The 24,588-nt window shown below is 47.3% G+C and overlaps 1 protein-coding gene across 3 annotated transcripts; it reads left to right on the top strand.

Moving 5' to 3' along the window:
* The first annotated feature begins 1,273 nt into the window (after positions 1–1,273).
* On the top strand, positions 1,274–24,528 carry PPT1 (palmitoyl-protein thioesterase 1). Of its 3 annotated transcripts, XM_069068038.1 has the most exons (10): positions 1,274–1,413; positions 1,701–1,793; positions 4,425–4,534; positions 5,389–5,516; positions 11,180–11,250; positions 12,705–12,807; positions 18,767–18,857; positions 19,426–19,524; positions 20,868–20,939; positions 23,433–24,528. In XM_069068038.1, the coding sequence occupies exons 2-10, from the start codon at positions 1,790–1,792 to the stop codon at positions 23,553–23,555; spliced, it is 801 nt and encodes a 266-aa protein (XP_068924139.1). In that variant the 5' UTR covers positions 1,274–1,413; positions 1,701–1,789; the 3' UTR covers positions 23,556–24,528. The 3 variants fall into 3 exon arrangements, with proteins under 3 accessions (XP_068924139.1, XP_068924140.1, XP_068924138.1); XM_069068039.1 differs by lacking the exon at positions 1,701–1,793 and having other exon boundaries at positions 1,282–1,413; XM_069068037.1 differs by lacking the exon at positions 1,274–1,413 and having other exon boundaries at positions 1,525–1,793.
* The last annotated feature ends 60 nt before the right edge of the window (positions 24,529–24,588 follow it).

The following is a 24,588-nucleotide window of genomic DNA, read 5'->3' as shown; positions in this document are numbered from 1 at the left end:
TCTTCAGATACACAGGATTGAACATGGAGATGGAGCTTTTGGGATTATTTGCCCACAGGTTGATGATAAAGTGGTTCTATTTATTAAGGAAGTGAATATTAAGAAGTGTAAAAGGGGGCAGCTAGGTGGCAAAGTGAATAGAGCACCGGCCCTTGAGTCAAGCAGAACCTGAGTTCAAACAGGTACTAGCTGTGTGACCCTGGGCAAGTCACTTACCCCATTGCCTCAAAAAAAAGGCGAGAGTTCAAAAAAAGGAGAGAAATAGGAGAGAGTTTCAAAGAGATTCAGGGTGGTATTGGATACACTTGAGTAGTCAAGGGTGGGAGAAGAGTTAGAGTGAGGTCAGGGTGCTGGATTCCGAGTCTTGGTTCGAATCCTCACTCTGCTCTCTGTCTCTTTATCTATTGAATTGGGCAAATAATTTAACTTTTTCGACCTCAGCTTCCTCCTCTATAGAATAAGGGCGGCCTAAATGGCCTCTGGGGTTCCTCCCAACTCCGAACATAGGAAAGGCTTGGGTTCTAGAACTGTAATGGGCTTCAGGGAGCATCCTGATACAGGTGGGGATCGAGGGCATCGTGGGAGCTCCTGCTCCAGATTTCTAGTGGACAGCATTTATCAGATACTGTGTAATTCACCAGGAACCACACCGAGCACGGGGAATACAGAGAAAGGCACCTGCCCCTAAGGGGCTCACGTTCATACAGGGGAGATAAGGAGCGGATAACCCTGTGCAGACCAAGTATATTGCGTGTAAAGGGGAGGTAATCTCAGCACGTGCAGTGGGGAAGGATCGAGAGAAACGCGCCTTTTGCGGGTGGAATTTGAAGGAGGTAGAAGTGAGGAGGGAAAGCATTCCCTGCAAGAAGGAGAAACAGCCAGGGAGGATTGTGTGCGGAGAGGAAGTGTCAGCGGGCCAGCGTAGCCCGGATGGAAGATTCTGCGGAGGGCAGCCAAAGCTCGGAGAGGTATGTGGTTCCTAACCCCAATCTTGTGTATTTCCTACTGGTGTGGGCCTGGACCAATCAGTTACACCCCAATTTCCTCATTTGCGAAATGGAGATGATATAAGAATCCATTTCCGAGGGTTCAAATAATAATGTACGCACAGTGCTGTGCGAACCACAAAGTGCCAGATAAATGCAAGCTATTTCTATTAAAACGAGCCCCAGAAAGTTCAAGGCTCTTAGCAAAAGGCACACAGCTATTAAGGGGAGGGGCCTGTACATTGAACACGGGTGTGGTTTGTTTGTTTTTTTTAATTCTAAATCCAGGGCTCTTTCCTCATTGAGCCCATAGAAGGCAACAGTCAAGGTCGCACACACGGACGTTGCAGGGAATTCAACCTCAATTGGACCAGTTGGGAGAACTGGACCAACTGAGAACGAGTGGGAAGGGCACACGCACGCGCAGGTGAGTGCTTCCTGGGGGCAAGCCCTCAACCATAGCCTCGGGCACCCAAAGCCCGCCAGGACCACTGAAGGGAGAAAGAGAAAGGAAGAGGGAAGAGAGGAAATAGAGAATGGGGACACAGCAGAAGGGAGGGGGAGAAGCGGAAGGAGCGAGAGGCACTTTCTACTCTGTGATTGGGTGATCAGGGGGCTAGGGCCGGGCTTCCGTGACAACAGGCTTTTTAAGCCTGCGATCATGTGACTGGACCAAGATGGCTTTCCCCACGCTGTTTTGTCTGCTTCTGACAGCGGCGCTCTTCCAATGGCCCTTTCCGGCCTCAGCTTCTCCACGGACCGAGCCGCTGCAAGAGCCGCTACCACTGGTCATCTGGCACGGGATGGGTGAGCGGGGCAGGGCTGGGCGGAGGACGGACAGCCGCTGCGGGCTATGCCGGCTGCTGGGGTGCTAAAAGGTGCTGCCGGGTCCCCCCTCTCTGGAGCAAACGGGGACCTGGGCGAAGGTCCCCGGGCCAGGAGTCAGGAAACCGAGGCGCTGGAACTGGCTCTGCCTGCCCGTCTGGGGGTTCTCACTTAATGAATGATAACCCATCCCACTTCGGTATCCCTGTAAGATTTCCTAGGCGTTTTCCTGACAGAAGCCTTGGCAGGCTCCTACATTTACAAAGGAAATGCCGACTAGAGACAGCTTCGCGAAGCGGATAGTGTGCCGGGACCTGGGTTCAGATGTAGCCTCTGACACTTTGGTTACTTAACCCGCGTGCCCCAAGCAATGATCTTGGACTTCTAGGTTGTAGTTGGTGGAATGTGTTCATCTCCAAACTATGATCCGTAGACAGTAGCAGATGCAGGACCTGAAATCTCAGAGTTGGGAGGGATGGTAGGGTCAACGATTTAGAGCTGGGGGGGGGGAGGGACCTTAGAGGCTGTCGAGGCTAACCCCTCACTGTGAGGAAAGTGAGAAAGGTTGGTCCCACAGAATTCAAATTGCCTTCCTGATTCCAAGTCCGTGCTCTCTGTCCATTGTGTCCCCTAGCAGCCTGCCAGAGGCCACTTAGTCCAGACCGTACCTTCAAGAGAATCTGCTCTGTAAAACCTGATTCCAAGACTAGCATTTCTTCCTTGATACCTGTTACCTTGGAGTCCTTTTTAGCCCCTATATACTAGATGAGAGCTAAGAGGCATTGTAGTCCAACCCCTTCATTTTTCGGTGGAAGAAACTGAGTCCTAGAAAGGTTAAGAGAGTTAACTAACAGGTTATCAACTAACAGAATATTAGCTCTTTAAAGAAAAAATTGTATTTTTTCTTTATTTCCCAGTTTCATTCACTTAGCACGGTGCTTGGCACATAGTTTGTGCTTAATAAATGTCTATGGATTGATTGATTGATGTGCTACACAGATAGTAAATTGCAGAGCTGAGATTTCAAAACCAGGTTTGGTGATTTCAAATCCACAATTCAGTCTCCATATTTCTTCTTTCTGGGTTGACAGTCATTTTGGGGGGATAAAAAAGGGGAAATGAGAGCCTCCAATATCCCTTTAAATCTACCAGAATTATGGATGTGAAAGAGCTTTCCAGTCTCTAAATTGCTATGCAAATATGAATTGATTCTTCACTGGGTTAAGAAGTTAGGATTTTGTTGCTATATATCACAATTCTTCTAGCTCTGGAAAACAAATAGAAAAAAAATCCATTCGCTGGGGCCAGCTCTCTGGTGATAAGCCTCTCTGGGGTTAACTAAGACATAGTTCCCACTTAAAGTCTTTTCAGTTTGCCAGGACTACCAGAGAAGTCAGGGCCACTTCTGTACTCTAAGGAGAATATAAATGGAGAAAAAGGTGATTATTGTTATTACCACTTCAAAAGCCCTAGATAGGAATAGAGTGAGGCTTCAGTGGCTCATCTAACATGAAGCCTTCCCTGATCTCAGTTCTAAGTGATTTCTCCCTTTCCCATCTCTCTTCCCTTTCTGACCTTTACACTCATCATCACAGCCTAGCTTATGGCTATTGGTAAATGCTATATTTCCCTACTAATTTGTAAGTGCATAGAATTTAGAGCTAGAAGTAGCCTTAAAGCAGATTGGTAGACTTGGAAAGGACTATAGAAATCTTTTAACCCAATGGACTCAGTTGTTAATGGTCATAATAATAGCTAGCATTCATGTATCATGTTATGATTTGCAAAGTGCTTAGTATTTCATCTTCATAATACAATAGCTTTCAGTTTATTAGTTTGTTAATTTCTTCATCTTAGGGATGAGGAAACAGACTCAGAGCTTCAGTGATTTGCCCAAGCTAACAACAGGTGTTTTGTAAGCAGAGCCAGCACATGAACCAAGATTCTCTACCTCCAAATATTATTTTTGTTCCTCTGCATCTTATTGAGAACAAAGACTAATAATATTGTTTTATCTCTAGTGCCTTACACATAATAGTAATGATAAAATAATGCCTACATAGGGCCCTTAAGTCTACAAATCTCTTCCAGTAATCTTGTGAAATAGGTAATATAATACCACTAGTAGTGAATAATAGTGGCTAGAGTGCTGGACATGGAGTCAGGAAGACACGGTTTCAAATCCTGCCACAGACACTTGCTAGCTCTGTGACCTTGGGTAAGTCATTTATCTGCTTTTTGCCTCAGTTTGCTCATCTGTAAAATAAGGGATAAGACTTCATGGCTTCCAAGAACCCTTCTGTAATCTTATTACAGTACATGTGAAGCAAGTCAATATTACCCATTTTACAGATGAGGCAACAGGCCCAGAAGACAGAAGTGACTTGCCCAGAATTACAGCTGGAAAATGGCAGGGCTAGGACTTGAACCCAAATCTCCCATTCCCAAGGCCATTGTTCTCTCTATTGCACCAAGTTTGATTCGTGTTTGTGTAAATTGAACTGTAGCTACATCATTGGTGCCCCATTAAATTGTTGGGATTCCTGAAGCTCATAGATAATTACTATGTATAATACCGAAAACTTCCTGTGTTTTCTTTCTTCTCCTGTCTAGGAGACAGCTGCTGTAATCCCCTGAGCATGGGGGCCATTAAAAAAATGGTGGAGCACAAAATACCAGGAATTTATGTTTTGTCGCTGGAGATTGGAAAGACTCTGATTGAGGTAACACATCCACAAAGCTAAGTTACTGCAGGACTTTTGCTAGACCAAGGAGCTTGTGATAAACGTTCAGTTAGAAAGTGATTCATGTGGCTTCATTTTTTCTTTAGTACTCTTCCTGAGAAGATCATTTTATTGGGGCTCTCAATGGGACTTTCACTCTTAGCCAGGCTTTTGGAAGTATTTCTGTTCCCTTAATGTAGAAGGAAACTAGAATTTATCTACAATAAGAGAATACTGGCCTGTCTGAGGCCATCTCTTGTCCTTCCCTTTAAAGATGAAGAAACTAAGCTTAAAGGGGTCTGGGGACTTGCCTGAAGTCACATAACTAGTTAATAGCAAAACAGCAACTTCAAAATTGTTCGGTTGGCTTGGGAGCAGAGGAAGCAGAGGTTAAGGAGGAGGCTTAGAGAGGCTTTTAACAGTACTATGACTGTGGAAACTTGGTTTTCATAAGTTCTTCCCCTTCCTCCTTCTCCCCCTCCACTTTGCCTCCTTCTCCTTCCCTTTTCCTCCTGCTTCCTCTTCTGCTCTCCCTCCCCCCTCCTCTCTGACATCTCCCTCTCTTCCTTTTCCCTCCTCCTCACTCCTAACTTTTCCTCTTCTCCTCGTCCTTCCCTTTCTCTCTTCTCCCTCTCCTCCCTTCTCTTCCCCTCCTCTCCTCTCTCCTGTCCTCTCTTGTCTCTTTTTCCCTCTCCCCATCCTTTTCCCCTCCTCCTTCTTCCCCCCTTCTCTTCTATCTCCTTCCCTTCTTTCCTCCCCTCTCATCTTTTATCTCCTTTCCTTCTTTCCTCCCTTCTCCTTCCTCCTCCCCTATCCCCTTCCCTTTTTTCTTCCCTTCTCCCCCCTCTCTTCAGGATATGGAGAACAGCTTCTTCTTAAATGTGAATCATCAGGTGACTTTGGTGTGTGAGATGCTTGCCAAGAACCCCAAGCTGCAGCAAGGTTACAATGCCATGGGATTCTCTCAAGGTGGCCAGTTCCTGTAAGTCCCTTTCTCTCACCTCATTGGTGAAGGACTTTTTAGTATTTTTACAAAAGCAGTAACTCATGTTCATTGTGACCAGGAATTGCAGGGTCCTTTATACATGTGTTCTCATTTGAGTCTCACAGAACCCAGTGGGCTAGATACTACAAGTCTAATTAGGCCCATTGTACAAGATGAGGAAACCAAGGCTCCACAAGGTCAAGTGACTTGCCCAGGGTCTCATAGCTGGTAAGTATCTCAGGCAGGATTCAAACTCAGAACTTCCCGATTTTCAGTCCAGAACTATGTTTGCTGTACTGTGCTGCCTCTCCAGTATCTGTTTTTATTCATTCAGTCAAAAAAGTTTTTTATTAACCATCTGCTGTATGCCAAACACTGTGCTAAGTGCCAAGGAGACAAAGAAAGACAAAAGACAATTCCTTCTCTTAAGGAGCTCACAGTCTAATGGGGGAGATGGCTTGTGGATAACTATGTGCAAGTAAGATATGTACAAGGTCAATTGGAGGTCATGGGCAGAGGGAAGGCCCTGGGATCAAAGGGGACCAGGGAGAGGCTTCCTGGAGAAGGTAGGACTCGAAGCCAGAAGGCTGAGATTAGGAGAGAGAGCATTCCAGGCCGGCACAGCCAGACGTGACGTCTGCATTGAGGAAGGGATCCTCGACTCTGGCCAAGTCCCATCACCTTGTAGAGCCTCAGTTTCCTTATCTGTAAAATGAACACAATGTCTGTAGTACCTAGCTCATTGAATTGAAGAGTTAATACTGGGGAGTAAGGTGTAAGAAGATTAGAAAAGTAGGAGGAGGTCGGGTTGTGAATGCCAAACAGAGCAATAGGGAGTCCCTGGAGTTTATAGAATTAGGGTGGGGTTTGGGGCTAGAGTGTGTGTGTGTGTGTATGTGAGACACAGAAGAGACATGGTCAGACCTGCACTTCAGGAAAATCACTTTGGCATCTGAATGGGGGTTGGACTGAAATGGGGAGAGATCTGAGGTGGGTAGACCCACCTGCAGACTCTGGCGTGAATCCAGGCCTGTATCATGGTTGCAACATCAGAGGTGAGAAGGGAGCATATACCAGAAATGCTACAAAGGTGAAATCAGCAGGTCTTGGCAATAGACGGCTCCTGGATTGTGAGCCCAGGAGATTGAGAGGGTGCTGGTGTTCTCAGCAGTAATTGGGAGGATTCAGGGGAAGGAGAGAGCATGGAGATACTGAGTTCAATTTGGGATGAGTTGAGTTTAAGATGTCTCAGGCCATACAGTTTGTATGTCTACAAGGCAGCTGGAGATTCAGGTTTGGAGGTTGGGAAAAGTTAGGGCTGGATAAGTAGACCTGAGAAACATCAGCATAATGATAATTGAAACTGTGGGAGCTGATGAGCTTACCAAATGAAACAGTATATATGGAGAGAAGAGGGTGCAGGGCAGAGCCCTCTGGGGCACCCTCAGCTGATGGGGGTGATCCCGATGAGGATCCAGCCAAGGAGAAGGAACAGTCTGAAAGGTGGAGGGGAGTCAGGAGAGAGGGTGCCCGAAACACTAGAAAGAAGAGGGTATCAGGGAGGAGAGAGGGCTCTGCTGTGTCAGGGGCTGCAGAGAGGTCAAGGAGAATGAGGATTGAGAAAAGGCCATTAAACTTGACAAGTAAGAGATCATGGAGAACTTGGGAGGAAACACTTTCAGTGGAATGACAAGGTCAGAAGCCAGGCTGCACAGAGTTCTCCCTAAAAGAGTGAGAAGAAAGGAAATGGAGGCCTCCATCCATCCTTCTCTAGGCGTTTAGCCACAAAAGGAAGAAGAAATACAGGCTGATAGTCACTGGGAACAGAAGGATTAAGAGAGGATTTTTTGAGGCTGGGGAAGACATGGGTATGTTTGGGAGCAGTTGGAAAATAGCCAGTAGACAGGGGAAGGTGGAAGGTCAATGAGAGAGTGGGGACGAGGTGCTGGAGGAGATGGGAAGGATGGGGTCACTTGTGGATCAAAGGAGAAGGGCCGTCTATTCATGTGAGATGGGATGAAGGAGGAGACAGTAGCCGAAGACATCTGAGTGCCAGGAGGTGGAGGAGAAGAGAAGAGGGAGCTGTCGATGGATGGCCTCACATTTTTTCAGAGTTCTCAGCTGAGTTATGTTTTCATTAATTTGGCCTCAATAGTTCCTGATGACTGCTCTGGTCCACTCTCTGATGATGAGGTTCTCTGTCTGTCACTGGTCATATACCTGAAGCCTCCTCCCCTGCTAGGTAGGACCTCCAGAATCTGTGCCTCAGTTAGCCTCCCCCGGACCTCAAAAACCACTTTGTTCTGCTACTTTCTGTTTCAGCTGTGATCTTGTGGTTTCTTATCACTTTTTCCCACCCCCTCCTCACTTTCCCCAGACATGAACAGTCACTAGTTGTTAAATTGTTTTCAGTTATGTCCGACCCTTCATGTCCCCATTTGAGGTTTTCTTGGCAAAGATACTGGAGTGGTTTGTCATTTTCTTCTCCAGCTTGTTTTCCAGATGAGGAAACTGAGGCAGAGAGGGTTAAGTGACTTGCCCAGGGTCACCCAGCTAGTAAGTGGCTGAGGCCAGATTTAAATTTAGGAAGATGAGTCTTCCTGATTCCAAGCCCCGTGCTCTACCCACTGTGGCCCCACCTAGCTGTCCAACTGTCTGACTGTGGGCTACATGAAGGCAGAAGTTTTTCCCCATCAAAACATATTTCCTCCCTTTATCCTCTCTCCTTGTCCTCAGCATGGGTCCTGCACACAGGAGGTACTGAATTTTTCCAAAATTGCTGGTTCTGTGGTTGTCTTCAGATCTCAGGGTTGCTTCCATGCCTTGAAGAGGGATTGGAGGAGGACTTTAGTGGAGAGGTCTAACAATTTGTAAATAAAATTGATTTCTTCCTTGATTTATATTCGTTTCTCTATGGCCAGGTCAGAGAAACAAGCTCAGACAAAAAGTAGCCCAGCCATGGTGTCTGTTCCCCAGGCCCAGGCTGCCCTGGGGCTGTTCCTCAAGTATTCCCTGATAGGTCTGCCAAGCTGATATCCCCTTCTGTCTTAGGGGAGCTAAGTGTGCAGCAGACCCAGGCCGGCAGACTTTGAATGGAAGCATCTGAGAACCTGTTTCAAGTAATGGTAGCCACAAGAGAGACCTAGACAAAGCCCTCAGCCCAGCATATCCTGGGGCTGGGGCACCTTGGAAACAGCATTGTGCTGCAGAAAATAAGCTTCCTTTGGATCCCAGAGAGCTGGGGTCAAGTTCTGCCTCTGTGGTACCTTTGTCGAGTTACTAAACTTTTCTCTGGCCCTGAATTTCCTCATCTATAAAACAGGGTTGTCCCCAGGGATCCCTAATGTCCCTTGTGGCTCTGGGAGATGCTTCTTTCTGCCTGGGATCTTTTCTAAAAGTCTTGGCAGAAGAAGCTTTGAGGAACCTGAAGGTCATGCTGAAAGCTTGACACCTTCTTGGACTCCAAGGCTTAGGGAATTTTAAGATCGCCACCTGTGTGCCCGGAGAATTCTCAATGCCTGTTGGACCCAGTGCCCCACTTCTGGCTTTAATCAGTGATTGATCAGAGGAGGGGGACAAGCCTGAGTTTGTGGATCAGGCTCTGCCTCTTGCCACCTCTGGGACCATGGGCAAGTAGGTCACTTAGCCTGACTGAGCCTCAGTTTCCTCCACTATAAAACAGGGAAAGAGGCATCTACTTGGTCTAGCAGGGGTGGGGAATCTTTGGCCCCCAGGCTTCATATGGTCCTCTAGGGCCTCAAGTGCAGCCTTTTGACTGAATCCAAACTTAACAGAACATATTAAAGGCATTCCCTTAATTAAAAAAATTTGTTCTAAAGCACTTGGGCTCAGTCAAAAGGCCACACCCAGGGACCTAGAAGGCCACAGGTTCCCCACCTTTGGCTCTAGTGGGTAGAAGTGCTAGATTTGGAATCAGGAAGACTTGATTCAAATCCTGCCTTTGGCCCTGCCTAGCTGGGTGACCCTGGCCTAAGTTTGCTCCGAGTACTTTGTCCTGCACACACCCCACCCCACCCCACACTTTGTTTACCTCTGCTCGTCTAGAGAATGACCTCTAAGGATCTAGGATCCCCCTATCTCTGGCCACCTAAGCAGGGCTGTTCATGGGCTCAGACAGGACAAGGGACAGGAAGTTAACCAGAAGGAGCCGCTTCCACTTTAGCTGTTACCATCTGTTTCTAATACTAATGATCCTGTAAGGTGAGGAGTTTCAAAACCTGTATTGCCAAGTGAAAATCTGCCAAATTTAACAAAAATTTATTAAATATTTACTATGGTTGGGGGCAAGGATTAAGGGAGGGATGGAGAGAGAGATGGGGGAGGGGGGAGAAAGGAGGAGAAGAAAGAGGGGGAGGGGAGGAGACAGAGATCCCTATAGACCCTGCCATCCCTTGCTTCTGCTTCAGAGCCCCATTCCATACATTTGCTCTGTGAGCTTGTTTTCATGCCATTCTGATCACTCTACTTCAGTACCTTTGGTCTCCCTTGTAATCCCATTCAGTTTGTTTTACTCATTTGAAAACGTGATTCTGAGAAGGGGTGTGCAGGCTTTACTAGACTGCCCGGAGTCCAGGACACAAAGAAGGTGACAAAGCCCTAGTCCGAACACCAGACACAGATCACTGTGGAAGGAGTGAGACCAGTGTGGGGTGAGAGGTGTGCTGGTAAAGTACTGGGAGAAAGGAGAGGCCAGAGTATTCCTTTGGCCTTGGGTTAGGGAGCTGGGTCTTGGAGGACAGAGGTCTCTGTACTGGCTGGTGGAGTGGGGGTGGAGGACAGGGTGGTTGAATCCCCTCCAGGCGAGGGAATTGGCCTGTGCAGAAACTACCACCAGAAGGGGAAGGGGGGAATTAGGGGTGGAGAGAAGTCTAGAATCTCCCCTCTATGTAGACTTCTGGATGGGGTTTAGTCATATGAGATAAACCTGCTCTGGTAAATTGGATTGTTCTTTTAATCTACTCAGTGGTAAAAATAGTAGGGAAGAATTCTCCTTAGAGGATTAAGCAGGGATTAGGCTTGTTCTGTTTGGTCCCAGAGGGCAGAGCGGGAGGGGAGAAAGGCAGATTTAGACTGGATAGGAGAGGAGTGCTGTGTTTATTTAACCTTGAGTTGAAAAAAGTTCTATTTCATTTGATTCTGAACCTGAGAAGCACCAAATCAAAGGAGCATATCCATATCCATTGTGGAACTGGAGAGGATCACTGGGAAGCTGTGGAGCTCTGTTCAGTAGAGCTGGCTTTTCCTTCAAAGCCTGCAGTAAATTCAGCTCACCTCCTTCTGGGGGCTGCTTGGACTGAACCCAGAGCAGATGTGCTACGCTGGAGGGATTTTTCAGTCAGCAGTGCTTTATTAAGTACCTACTGGGTGCCAGCCAGTGTGCAAAGAAAGGTCCCTGCCTTCAAGGAGCTCCCATTCTCATGTGCAAACAAGACACATACAGAATCAATGGGAGCCAGTTTTGGGGAATGCACCAGGAGACTGTGGGACTGAGAAGGGGCCTTTGCAGAAGGCAGGCTTTGAGCGGCCCCTTCCAGCTCCAAGATTCTGTAATGTAGGATGGAGATGGGTTGTTGACAGGGGAAGGCCTTTTCACACTTCTTCCTGTGGACATAAAAACAGTCATTTGTTTCTTCCCACAGGAGGGCAGTGGCCCAGAGATGTCCATCACCTCCCATGATCAATCTGATTTCCGTGGGTGGACAGCATCAAGGTAATTCTTGCTCCTTTGACTGGCTCCTCCAGGGCTCTGGGCCTCAGAGGGCTTCCAGTCCTCAGATCAGTATAAAAACCTCTGAACCCTAAGAGGGTCAAGCCTCTGGCCTGCTTTACAAAACTACTTCCAGAGCCTGTGATGGAATTAGGGGAACTTGAGTGAACTCAGCTTTTGATTCCCACTGAACTGAATAACAGATGAGTCACTGGATTGCTGGCTGATGACCTTCTGACTGATAATGGGAGGGGTAGAAAGGGAGGGAGGGAGAGAGCAGAAAGCTTCTGAGGCTGCCTGGCCCAGTATTGTTCACTTAGAGAACTTTGCTGTTCTTTTAATTTATAGTTTCTCTAAATCACCTTTGCTCTTTCTTGACTTTGGGGCACAGACTTGGACTGTTGGGTTTGGTCAGGTGTAAAGACATGGATTCGATCTGTGCTCCCTTAAAAGTATTTGGGGGTCTGGGCGGCTAGGTGGCACAGTGAATGGAGCACTGGTCCTGGAGTCAGGAGGACCTGAGGTCAAATTCGGCCTCAGACACTTGACACAATTACTAGCTGTGTGACTTTGGACAAGTCACTTAACCCCATTTGCCCTCCAAAAAGCAAAAAAAAAAAAAAAAAAAGAAGCATTTGGGGGCTTATGAAAAGATCTGGCTTTGGAGCTAGGAGGGCTTGGGTTTTTAAGTCCTGCTTATGATATATTCTGACTGTTTGACCCTGGGTGAGTCACTTGACCTCAGGGTGTTCTAGGCCAGTGATGTCAAACTCAGGCAGAAGTCAGGGCCACTAATCTGTACTCAAGGAGGCAGCTAGGTGGCTCAGTTAATAGAGTGCTGTGTGAAGAGTCAGGAAGACTTACTTCAAATCTGGCATCAGATACTCCTTAGCTGTGTGACCCTGGGCAAGTCAACTAACCTCTGTTTGCCTTAATTCGCCAGAGAAGGAAATGATTCTGGTATCTTTGCCGAGAAAATCCCATGGACAGTATTGGCATGCTGCAGTCAGTGGGGTCACAAAGAGTAAGATAGTCCTGAACAACAACAGTCTCACCATAATGATCCCTGGGGGCTCTTACACTGATTTAGAAAACCACATATTAGCATTAGCTACATTTTTTTTTTGAGGGACAATCCGGGTTAAGTGACTTGCCCAGGTCACACGGCTAGTAAGTGTTAAGTGTCTGAGGCTGGATTTGAACTCAGGTCCTCCTGACTCCAGGGTGGGTGCTCTGTTCACTGCACCATCTAGCCACCCCGAGCTACATTCTTTTATATTTTTATTTATTTGGCTCAATATTTTCCAATTACATTTTAATCTGGTATGGCTTTTATACCTCTGCTCTAGACAACTCCCCAAGCACATAAATTTGTTTTCCAGGGATTCTAGGAGGAATCTGGTCATTTTTGTGGCTGGTCCATCAAGTGAGTGCTTGTGTGTTTTCTCCTGCTGCAGGGGTTTATGGGCTTCCTCGATGTCCAGGGGAGAGCTCTCATATTTGTGACTGGCTCCGGAAAACACTGAACATGGGCGCCTACAGCAAGGGTGTACAGGAACGGTAAGTACTGTCAGAACCATGCCGGTGAGGGAGCCCGGAGGCTGTTGGGGCTTCTGGACAGATGCTGCTGGGCTTGCAGGGAGAAAACAGGAGGAACTGATGTCAGGCATGGTTACTGTTATTGCCAAGAGGGAGAGGCAGCTGACCTGGACCACTGTTGGTATTTCCAGCCATATACGTGAGAATGAGTGTCAGCCTCCAACACTGAGTCAAGGTACATGTACCCACTCCTTAAGTAGGCAAGGCCTAGACTCCTAGTTGGGCAGCCAGGTGAAGCAGTGAAGAGTGCTGGACCTGGAGTTAGGAGGACTCTTCTTCCTGAGTTCAGATCTGGCTGTGTGACCCTGGTCAAGTCACTTTATCCTGTTTGCCTCAGTTTCTTCATATGCAAAATAAAGGAAACGGCGAACCAGTCCAGTGTCTTTGCCAAGAAGACCCCCAATGGGGTCACAAAGAGTCAGACAGAACTGAACAACAACCCTGGGCCTTCCCTGGCAAAGCCCACCCAGCTCCATTTGGCTCCTAGGGGCATAGAGTTAGAGCTGGGAGGTCCCCTCGAGGTCACTTAGTCCAACACCCTCTTTTTGAAGATGGAGAAGCTGAGGATCAGGAGTCTCCATGAATTGTCTAGAACCACACAGGGAGGGACTGATGGATGTGCAATGTGAATCGGAGGTTCTTCCCATTGCCTGTCCTACACCTTAGACAATCAGAAGCTTTAGTTGGTGGACACACCACCTTAATAGAAAAGGTGTCATCATGTAAACCTGTGAAGAGAAGCATGGAAGGAGGGACCTTTAAGAACTCTAGTGAAAGGGGGGAAATTATTAAACAAGCCAGGGATAGAGAGATTGCAAGACTTTTGCTAATTTGTCCTTGCCAGGCTTGTGTTACCTGGAAATTTGTTCCATGTTGTCTTTGGTGTTTGTTCCTTCATCCGAGTTGTTGTGACAAAGTTGTGCCACACTGGTCACCATGACAAGGAAAAACAAAGGTGGACGGCCTCTGGTCAACCTCCCGTGGTTAAGCAAGTGTACTTACAATCTGTAGCTCATAGCTCTGAGCCCAAATATACAGAACTTATAATCACTACCCCTATAGAACCATATCAAATTGATTGATACTGGTTGGAATAGAATAGGAGTCCTCAATCAGTCAACCTTCTCGATTCCATTACTTCACTACCCAGAAGCTTTTGTCTGCCATCACTCACCCATCTCCACATCCCTCAAACTGTTCTGTCATTAGGCTCATATTTCTGTGTTTACTTGTTTATGAGAGACTTTGTCAGCCAAAACCTCCATATTCTATTTGGGACCTGTCTCTGCTAGTCTTGTAAGCCTTTCAAAGCCAAAGCCAGTTCAGTAAAGCTCAGCATAGCTCATGACTCCCAGTGATCGCTGCTTCCCTTTCTAAGTGTCCACAAACCGTCCATCTGATAATCATTGTAGTGAGCATCAGTGCTGGGCTGTGATTTCAGAAATGATCCTTCCCCTCTTTTTGAAAATCCGAGTGCCCATCTCCTGATCAGGCCCCTGATCCTTACCTAGTGGCTGCCAATCCCCAGAGATTGATGATAGAGGTTCTGCAAGTTCCTTAAGTAGCAGGTGGGCTCATTCTTTTTTTTTTTTTTTTAAAGCAATCGGGGTTAAGTAACTTGCTCAAGGTTACACGGCCAGTTATTTCTGGGTGTGGTGCTGAGTATCTGAGACCGGATTTGATCCAGGTCATCCCGACACTGGAGCCAGTGCTCTTACTCGCTGAGCCACCTAGCCTCCCCTAAGCAATTGGGGTTAAGTAACTTGCTCAAGGTTACACGGCCAGGTCTTTCTGGGTGGGTGCTAAGTGTCTGAGCCCGGGATTCAATCTCCAGGTCTTCTCAACACTGGAGCCGGTGCTCTTACTCGCTGTGCTACCTGGCCGCCCCAGGTGGGCTCATTCTTTTGGGTCTGGGACTGGAAGGCATGTAAAGAGTGGCTCGAGGCTTACTGCCCTTCGTTATTTGGGCGTTCCATTTTCTCTGGGTGTTTGTGTTTGTTCAGGCCTTTCTGGTAGCAAGGTCATTCTAATGGAAAAATAAGATAGTGGCTGAGGAGAAATGAAGGCACTCCCCATTCTCTAGAAGGATGGTGGGATGGAGTAAGGGGAGAAAGTCAGGATTCAAGTTCTGGTTCACTTACTTACTACCCTGGGAAAGTCACCTGAGTTGTGAGTCAGCCAGCAGCTGGGGGTCCAGTGGCTGGAGCCCTGGACCTGGAGGCAGGAAGACCTGAGTTCACAGTGGGGGCAGTGAGAGAACCTGCTTCCCAGGGTTGTGGTGAGGCTCCACAAGGGGAATAAGGGCCACACCACCCACCTGCTGTGATGATGGCCCTTTGGGACTTGCAGCTGAGCCCTTCAAGATGGGCTGCCTCTCTCCAGCCCCTTGGGAGTGGGGACTGGCCAGCTTTTCCATTTGCACTCCCCAGTAGTTGGCACAGAGTAAGCCTAAGTTCTTTTCCTTTCATCCCAGCATTGTGCTAGGAGTGTGCTGACATCACGCCCCTTTGTTGGCAGCCTCTTTGGCCTAGAGGTGGCCCTTATATTCATACGAGGGGAACACATGTCCTTGCAGGTCCTTGCCAGACTAAAAAGTCTTTGGAGTATTTCTTGTCCACTCACTGTATTTTTGGCCAGTGAAATTCGTGAAGACCCTCAGCTGGTGGCGTGGAGGGCTGGGCTGCAGTGTGTATCAGTCCTGGGGAGAGAGTGCCCCCACCGAGGCAGACAAGAATGTGGAAGCTCCAGACTGGACTCTGGCTGCCCCAGGCAGTGGCTCTTTGTAGCTTGTCTTTCTTGTTTGTTGTCCTTAGCATTTGCCCTGAGCTGCAGCTATCTTTAGGTGCCAGCCTTCCTGCATGTGGCCCTCCTGCTTTTGTCCTTAACTCTGTGCCCCTGCCTTCATCTTTTGTACACATCCTTTGCCGATTGCTGCCCATGGACATCTCCTTTCTCTGCTTCGTTGGGATCTTTCATGATCCCAACATCAACATTCATTCATGAGAGTCCTTGAGCCTCCTTCCCCTTTAGAGTTCTCTAGCCATGGGGGTCATTTCTAGCTTTTCTCTGAACTTTTGAGCCTTTTTCCTGAAATAGACATTTGAACAACACATTTTGGCTTTGATGTGGAAGACAGATTGGTCCTGCCTAGCCCTGCAGGCAGAACTTGGAGCCATTGAGAGAGGTCAGAGACTTGACCAAGTATGATGTGCTATTCTTGTGGACAGGACAGAGAGAGGGGAGCCAGGTGATAGCACCGTTTGGTGAGCTTGGAACTAATTGCATGACTGAACACAAAAAGTAACCATTACTGATTCGGGGCCGGCTTGAAGGGAGGTCTTTAGTGGAGTGCCCCAGGGATCTCCACAAGGCCTTGTGTTGTTTCTGTCAGTGACTTGGATAAAGGCCTACATGACATGCACATCAGATCTATGGATGGCACCTGGCACAAAGGGATACCAAACACATTGGATGACAGAATTAGGATCTAAAAAGACCTTGACAGTCTGGATATCAGGCTGGATTGAAAAAGATGTTTTGTAAAATTTGGATTCAGTCAAAAGGCTACACTTAAGGATCTAGAAGGCCACATGTGACCTCAAGGCCACAGGTTCCCCACTCTTGCCTTAAACTCTGCCCTGTAACGTCTCTAATAAGGGGTCCTTAGCCCCCACTTGTGGCCATTGGTCTGGCCTCCCTTTCCTTACATTGCCAGGCTAATTATGAGGTACTCACCCTCCACTTCTACACTGTCTGTCCTCCCCAACCCCTGTGGTCTGGCTTCCACACACACCACTACACTAAAATCACATTATCAGAAATCATCACTGACTTTCTTTAAGAAAAAAAAAAAGATTTTCATTGATAATCTTGTTTTCACATTACCTAGCTATTCCTCTCTTATCATTTCTCCTCCCCCACTTCCAGAGAGCCATCTGTTATCATAGAAAAGAGAAAAAAAGATTCAGTGAAACAATCCCCACATGAGAAGACTGATGTTGCTGCAGCACCTTCGGAGGATGAGGGGAAGGAGGAGGAGGGGGAAGGGAGGGGGGGAGGCGTCATCTTCTGGCTCTCCTTTGGGTTCCAGGCTTGTTCTTCTCTTGGATGATACTTATTCTCGGTTGTTTGTGGCGATGGGCATCGTCCTTGTGTATTCTCAGCTGCCTTCCCATTGCCTCTGATCTTCATGGGCTCATGCCTGCCCACCTGTGGGCAGCCCTTCTGTGGCCCCCAGGGCTCTGTCCTGGGCCCTCCTCTCCTCTTTCTCTACACTGTTCTGCTTGGGCATCTCCTTGCCCTTAGTTATTTGGAGCATTCTTTCATATGGTTGGCAATAATTTGTGATTCTGTTTTGCAGAACTCTTTGTTCTTACCTGCTTACCTGTTGACCCCTTCTCAGTGGGGAATCCCATTATTTCTGGTCATGTCCAAAGATGAAAGCTTCTCAGCCCTCATTTTTCTTGACCTCTCTGTAATATTTGACAATTGTTGATCACTTTTTCCTTGGAACTCTTACCTTGATTGCACTCTTGTTAGCAGAATGGGAGCCCACCTCTTCACCTGCCTCCACCTGAATCCTGCCTATCCTTCACGAGCCAGCTCAACCTCATGCCCTCAGCACCCTCCTCAACTCTTCTGTGCACATGACCAACCCCTCCTTTCCTTCTTGTGCACCGATCATCCGAACTGCAGTTAGCCCCTTACTTTATGCTGCTTCTTCTAATTCCTTTTATGGAAGTCTTGTCTTTCCGAAAGGGGAGGCAGGGAAATATTATCAGAGAAGGTGCAGTGCCTGGCACAGAAGTGCCACAGAAACAATAGCCGCTGTTGTTGTTAGGTTGTAGTGACATGGAGAGAACACAGAAGCCGTGTGTGTGTGTGTGTGTGTGTGTGTGTGTGTGTGTGTGTGTGTGTGAGTGAGCTCGCGAGCATGTCCCAGCCAGGATACTTTCTTGTTTGGTTTGTGGGCAAGTCATAACTTTCATATTTGTCACTTGTCAAGTGAAGGTATTTGCCCTCCAGGCTTCTTAGGGTTGTTATCAAAAGTGATTCCTCTGTGTGTGTGTGAATCTATTTAATAATAAAAGTCTGCCAAGGAAGGTGGAAATCTGCTATTCCTGTTTACTCAGGGAAGGCTTCCTGGAGGAGACTGTGTGGGGGTGGGGAGTGTTAATATAAAAATATATTGCAAAAGGAAATGAAAGTGTATTATATGCCTGATTAATGGAGGTGGCAGCACATATGATAGGCAGCAGGGTGGGGCAGTGGATAGAACTCTGGGCCTGGGGTCAGAAAGACCTGGATTCAGACACTATCTATGTGACCCTGGGTAAGTCACAACCTCTGTCTACCTAGTTTCCTTATCTGTAAAATGGGAATAATGATAGCACCTATCTCCCAGGGTAGTTGTGAGGATCACTTGAGATAGTACTTCATTCACCATGTAAATGCTGTTTATGACTATGATTATATGATAGAATGAAAAGAGCACTAGATTTGGAATCAGAACCTGGGTTTGAATCCTAGCCCCACTACTTAGCACCTCTGTGCCCCTCAGCCTTCCTGTCTGGGCTTCTCTTTTGTGACCTATAAAATGGGGAGGTTGGTGGGTGATTCTTAAGGCCTCTTTCAGCACCAGCCCTTACCATAATAGATTCTATTTGAGCACACAGCATCTCACGTATCTTTATGGCCCATTGTTTCCAGCAAAGTAGACGCCCAGGACTTGTGAAGGTGTCCTCTATGTATTTATCTTGTTCCCCAGCACTCAGTCTGAAAAGTTGTCATGGGGTTCTTAAGGGCTGGAGCCACGGGCCCCTGCTTCACTCCCCACACCCTGGCACCTGTGAGAGGCTACAGGGCACATCATCAGGTGTCTGCCTGACTACCTTGCTGTCGCTCTTCCTGTCTCCTATAGCTTGGTACAAGCAGAGTATTGGCATGACCCCATAAAGGAGGATCTCTATCGCAATAACAGTGTCTTCTTGGCTGACATCAACCAGGAAAGGGTGAGCATCAGGGCCATGGTCAGAGGCCTCGGCAGCCTGAATTCACCAAACCTCTGGCCTGTGTGAATCACGGCCCTGCAGTGGGGAGAGGGCTGGATGGCGGGGGCTATGCTGCTTCACCTCTTGGAGGTCAGGGCTGGGCAGGCTCTAAACCCCACCCCACCCTGATTCCATGACTTGGCTTTTGTTTGTCCATTACTTTCCCTCTTCTTTCTGGGGATAAAGATAGGGTCGCAGGGTTTTGCTGACCAGGGCAGCTCTGGCCTCTTCAGTGAAGTCTTACTGGAGGAAGGAGGATTTTAAACGGGTCTGAGGAGAGTGTTGTTGATGCTGTGGTTAGATGAGGACAGAACTAGAAGCTGGGCCTAAGGGAGGGGGAAATGGGGCCATATCATTCAGCAAGAGCGGGAAGGAAAAGGGATCTTACACATAGATGGGGAAGGGCCTCCTCCTCGTACTGGACAGTGACTCAGGTTGGGACAAGAGCTTTGTCCACTCCCACAAAGGCCATGGCCCAGATCCATTACCCAGGGGGTCACCAGTCACGTGGCCCTGTTCTCTCTGCCAGGGCATTAATGAGGCCTACAGGAAGAATCTGATGGCCCTGAAGAACTTTGTGATGGTGAAGTTTCTCAATGACTCTGTTGTCGATCCTGTGGACTCAGAGGTGAGATGTCAGGTCCCAGAGGCTTGTAGGGTGCTGAAGGGTGGGTACTGGTCACTGTGGGAAGGAGCAGCCTCAGAAGAATTCTAGTTTATGTTCTAAGATACACATTTAGAAGTAGTTTCAGGAGCCCTCTGCTTCCTGGTGGTACAGGGCAATGATCCCAGTGTTGGGAGTCAGGAAACCTGGGTTTGCATTTCGGTTTTGATACCTGTGGGCTGTGTGACCATAGCAAGTCACTTCCCCTTCTGGCCTCCTTTCTCTCATCTGTAAAATAGGGATGATAATATAACTTGCATCACTGTTGGGGGTGTTTGTAAACAGGAAATTTGAGTTATTTTTAGGAAGGGATTCCCCCTACTATATATTTCCAAGATCCCATTGTTGTACAGAAAATGCCCTGGGATCTTGAAGGCCAAGCCAGCACAGTACAGAGGCCTGACAGGCCCTGGGAAGGCTTTAGAGACAGACTGGTTATCTGTTGCCCCCCCAGGACCAGCTTAGCTGAGAGTGGAAAAGCCCTCCAAAAGGTTGCCCGCCAAGAAGACTTGAGTTCAAATCTTGCCTCAGACTTTTACTAGCCATATGACCCTGAGCAAGTCATTCAGCTTTTCTCACTTTCATTTTCCTCATCTGTTAAATGGGGATAATAATAGCATTTACCTCCCAGCATTGTTGTGAGGATTAAACCAGATAACATATATAGAAGTGCTTTGCAAACCTTAAAACTCTATCTAAATGCCAGTAGTTATTATTATTATATTAGTCATTATAATAACATCATTGTTATAGCAGTTCATAAAGGTATGAAGAGGGTTGGGATCTGCATTGGAACCACCCTCTGAAACCAGAAATATTTGAAATAGAGGTAGATTAATGAAGAGAGTGCTGAACTTGGGAATCAGAAGATTAAATTTGAATCCTACCTCAGCAGGATTGATACTAGCGGTGTGACCCTGGGCAAGTCACCTAACCTCTTCTTCAGCCTTAGTTTCCTCATCCATAAAATGGGGATAATAGCACCAGCCTTGTAGGGCTCTTGTGAGAATGGAATGAGACAGGTTGATGCAGAGGGCTTTAGAAACCTGTCAATTCTGGCTGTTAGGAATAATGACAGCATTAATGTTGGAAGAAACACTAACCAGGAAACTCACACACTTTACTCTTTGCTACCAGATCATCTTTGGGTGAGTCCCTGTTTCCCCAGATGTAAAATGAGAGAGTTGGGCCCACAAGAAGTCTTGAGACATTCTTCCATCCTCAGGCAGGCTGCTCACCGGAGCTAGGCTACTGACCTGACTGTCTTCTCTGTCTACCCACCCCCTCCCCACTGCCCTTTCCCACAGTGGTTTGGATTCTACCGAAGTGGCCAAGCCAAGGAGACCATCCCCTTACAGGACACTTCCCTGTACACACAGGTAAGGGCAGCTGACAGAGGTGGTGGAAAGATGGGGAGGGAGTCAGAACTCATTAAAGGTTTTAGTCTAAGCGGGTGAAATATAAACCCCAAGCTTCTTGGCCTGCCTTACAGCATCTAGGCATTTTCTTCCCTGGAGGTGCCCAGCTCAGTTCTGCCATGGGTTTGGTGGCTTTCAATAATAATAATCCTCTGGTGTTAGGTCAGAGATGCTCTCTAGGACCAGGCATCTGCTCCATCCCACCTTAGTCTTCAGGGCTTGGGAGCACTTGTGCCATCAGGCAGACAGTAAACATTTATTACATGCTTACTTTGTGCCAGGTACTACACCAAAATACAGCCCCTATCCTCAAGGAGCTTACGCTCCAATAGGGGAGGGCAAGGGCAATGAAGGATGGTTCTTGGGCCACTGCTTGAAATGTAGGCCCTGGGAGGAACTCTCCTGCCCCAGGCAGGGGCTGAGAGAAGAAAAAGCAGTGGGCTTGGAGTCAGAGGAAAGCTGTTTGTGAATGTTGGCTTCCACCCCTGCTAACCACATAATACTAGGCAAGTCACGTCTTTTTAAGCTCTGGTTTCCTGTGTAAAATGGAGATTTTGCAAAGTCTACCCCACAGCATTTTGGGGGAAGTACTTTGTCAACTTTAATGCACTGTCTAAATGTCAGGCTATTATTAGTCCCCCAGGCTTTGCACTATAGGGAAAAAACAACATCCTCACTTGCTCCATCAGTTACTTCTTAGTGTTTGCTGCTGCCTGGCTCCCTCTAACAGGGCTTCACAGACAGTACAAGGCCACGTGGGAGATGGAGCACTAGAAATTAATCTTCTCTTAAACCCCAAGTGTATAATGAATAGCCAGGGAAGGAAGGGAGTCTCCTTCAAATACATGTCAGGGTTTTGAGCAAGGGTGTGGATTTTGGTGCGGGAAGCAGGGGGCAGACCAAGGGCTGTTGGGAGAGGCTGGTTCCATAAGCACAAGCTACAGACTTTGGCTGCCTGTTTGCCTGGGGCTTTTACCGCAGAATTCAGTTTGTCATTATTTGGGCCCCACAGCAATTGTGCCTGCCACTGGAGAATCTGTCCCAGTTTGTTGGCCAGAGTGCACGCCAGCCAAATGACCCAAACCTCTGACTCATTTCAGAGGCAGGCTGGACCATTTGCTTGAGGCCTCTCTTTCTCTGATTCTGGAAGGCACAGCCCATATGCAATAAAATCCAAGGGAAGTGGGGCAATGGTGCTGCTAGTGTATTTTAAACTGAATTTAGAGCATTGGGTGTTAGCATCTGGGCCCCTCTGGACACTGTTTCTTCCCATCATGATTTTTCACAGGACTTTCTATGGCAGGTTTTTAATAATTGATTTTCCTCCTAACAAGAGGTCTTAATTTTATATTATTACCTGATACATAGACTGGTTTTTCCATGCTAATCTCAGACTATACTGCCTGTCTGCTGTTTTGGGTTGAAGTTGTAAAAAAACCCAGTCTCCTGACTTGGTAATTAGAGTTTAGCATTAGATTAGCATTAGATGGGTGCTGGGCAGTTCCATCATGTAGTCCCAAGCTTCACCCCTGGGTGTAGGCCCCAGGAGCCAGCTGCCATGTTTAGAAGGCTGCAGGGTGGGGTGGGAAGAACTTTGGACTCCCAGCCCTCTGATGGGGATGCTACACTCTACCAGTGTAGCAGGGCAGTTTGGTGGAGCCTGTGGACCACTTTTTGGAATAGTGCTGTTAAAATGAACAAAATAAAAAAAGAGAATTACACAGCAAACCAAATATGTTGAAATAAAGATTTTTTTCCCCATCCAACTTCATGGTCATTCCTGAAATTTCTCTAGACCCCTCAGGAGGGGATGGGGTCTGTGGACCCCTGGGGTAAGAACCTCTGTCCAACATTTATGTAGAATTTCATTTTCCAAGAAATAATGGATATATGTGTATAGGGTAGGAATGGAGGTGGGGTGTTAGGGGAAGGATTTTAGTGAATCCTCTTAGCTCAGAGTTTGAACACATATGGCCAAGGTGCTTACTGGGCCATTTATAGGATGGGCAGCCATCCACTTATAGGACAATTCCCTGTACACAGGTATTTTTCAAGTGGTGGATGGGGAGGGAGTCTAAACCCGGCCTGAGTCAAATCCCAAACCCTTTTTCCCTCTCCCCTCTGTTCACAGAGTAAAACTCTAAGCTGTAATTGTTGCACAAGTACAGACCAATTCCTTTTACAAGGTCATGAAAGTAAAACTTGAATGAACAGGGATGAAGCAAAAAACAACCAGGTTTTCGCAGTAAAATTGTGCCCCCAAACCAGGTACTACAGTGGGCTAGGATTTATTCCATGCTCACCTGCCTCTGGCACAAATGCAGCTCTACCTTCCTGCCCAGCCCTTCCTAAACATCAACGTTCAGAAGGCTCTCACTAGGGAGCTTTGGCGTCTCCTTTTCCATCAGCTTGATTTTCAGGCCTAAGATTAATGCTTCTTTTTCTCCCTCTTAGGACCGCTTGGGGCTTAAGGAGATGGACAAAGCAGGCAAACTAGTCTTCCTGGCTGTAGAGGGGGACCACCTCCAATTCTCTGAGGAATGGTTTTATACAAACCTCCTTCCATTCTTGGTGTGACATTCTTGCTTCACGGAGGCTACTAAGTGCAACAAGAACTATAGGCACCCCAGCATTTCTGTGGCAACTTGGGGGGAGGAGTGGGGGGGGTCAATCAAGACTGCACTCTGCCCTTAGATGCAACTAACACTTCCTTTCTTTCCTCATCTGACACTGAGGAGACAGAAGATCCTCATCTTATCTGCTCACTACTCAGGCCTAATCCCGCTGCCATATGGTAGAGAGTCCAAGTTTCATTAGCTAATGAGTATGAGGATTGTGTTACATGTCCTTGACTGTGGCTAAACCCAGAGCAAAACAGTAACTGCTGGAACAAGCCCCTGCCCCCCCCCCCACACACACACACAATGTGAATTACAGAGGCCAACCTGAACTATAAAAGGTTATAGTATAGAAAATAACTCCTTTCTCTGGCTAAATGTTATGCCAAGAATAGAGCAAAATGAGATGATTAAGTGATCTGACTTGCCAGTGGAGTTTTGACCAAGGAAGTAAGGAAGCTCAGAGTTTGGTTGGAAGGCCTAGGTGGTGGTCCCTGGTGAAATAAAAAACTATGTGAAATCCTGCTATTAGGGCTCCCTGGGGAGAAAACAAGCCTTTTGACCTAAAAGGTTGTGTGGCCTGGGCACAAGAGGTGGGGGGGCAATTAGGGTCCTACTCCCTGGAGGATTAGACTGTTTCCAATTTGGTCCACCTCTCATAGCATGCTCAGAGTGCCTGCTAAAGCCTTTCTTCTCACTGTGCTTCTAATGGTCTGGGCAATAAAAGTATTATCTCCCTTTTGACTGCTTTGTGCAAAGGCTCTTAAGCAGGAGGCAGACGTTATCACCCTGGAGGTGAAACAAGCGTGGGAGAGCCTTGTCCCATCCCCATCCCTTGTCCCATCTGTAAATTCTTGTTCTTTAGGTAGAAAAGTTATGTGTAAGTTTTTAGTTTATCAGCTTTTCTGAAAAATAAAAATATTGGTTTCTTACTTGGTGTCAGTCTTTTAACAATTTCATTTTTCTAACCAACAGACTGTAGCCAACAAGTG

This window comes from Petaurus breviceps, unplaced genomic scaffold (genome assembly GCF_028583685.1).
Source record: "Petaurus breviceps papuanus isolate PSGF00001 unplaced genomic scaffold, PetGlider_PUasm1.0 90760, whole genome shotgun sequence".
Taxonomy (NCBI): Eukaryota; Metazoa; Chordata; class Mammalia; order Diprotodontia; family Petauridae; genus Petaurus; species Petaurus breviceps.
This window is presented reverse-complemented; position numbering and strand designations above follow the sequence as displayed.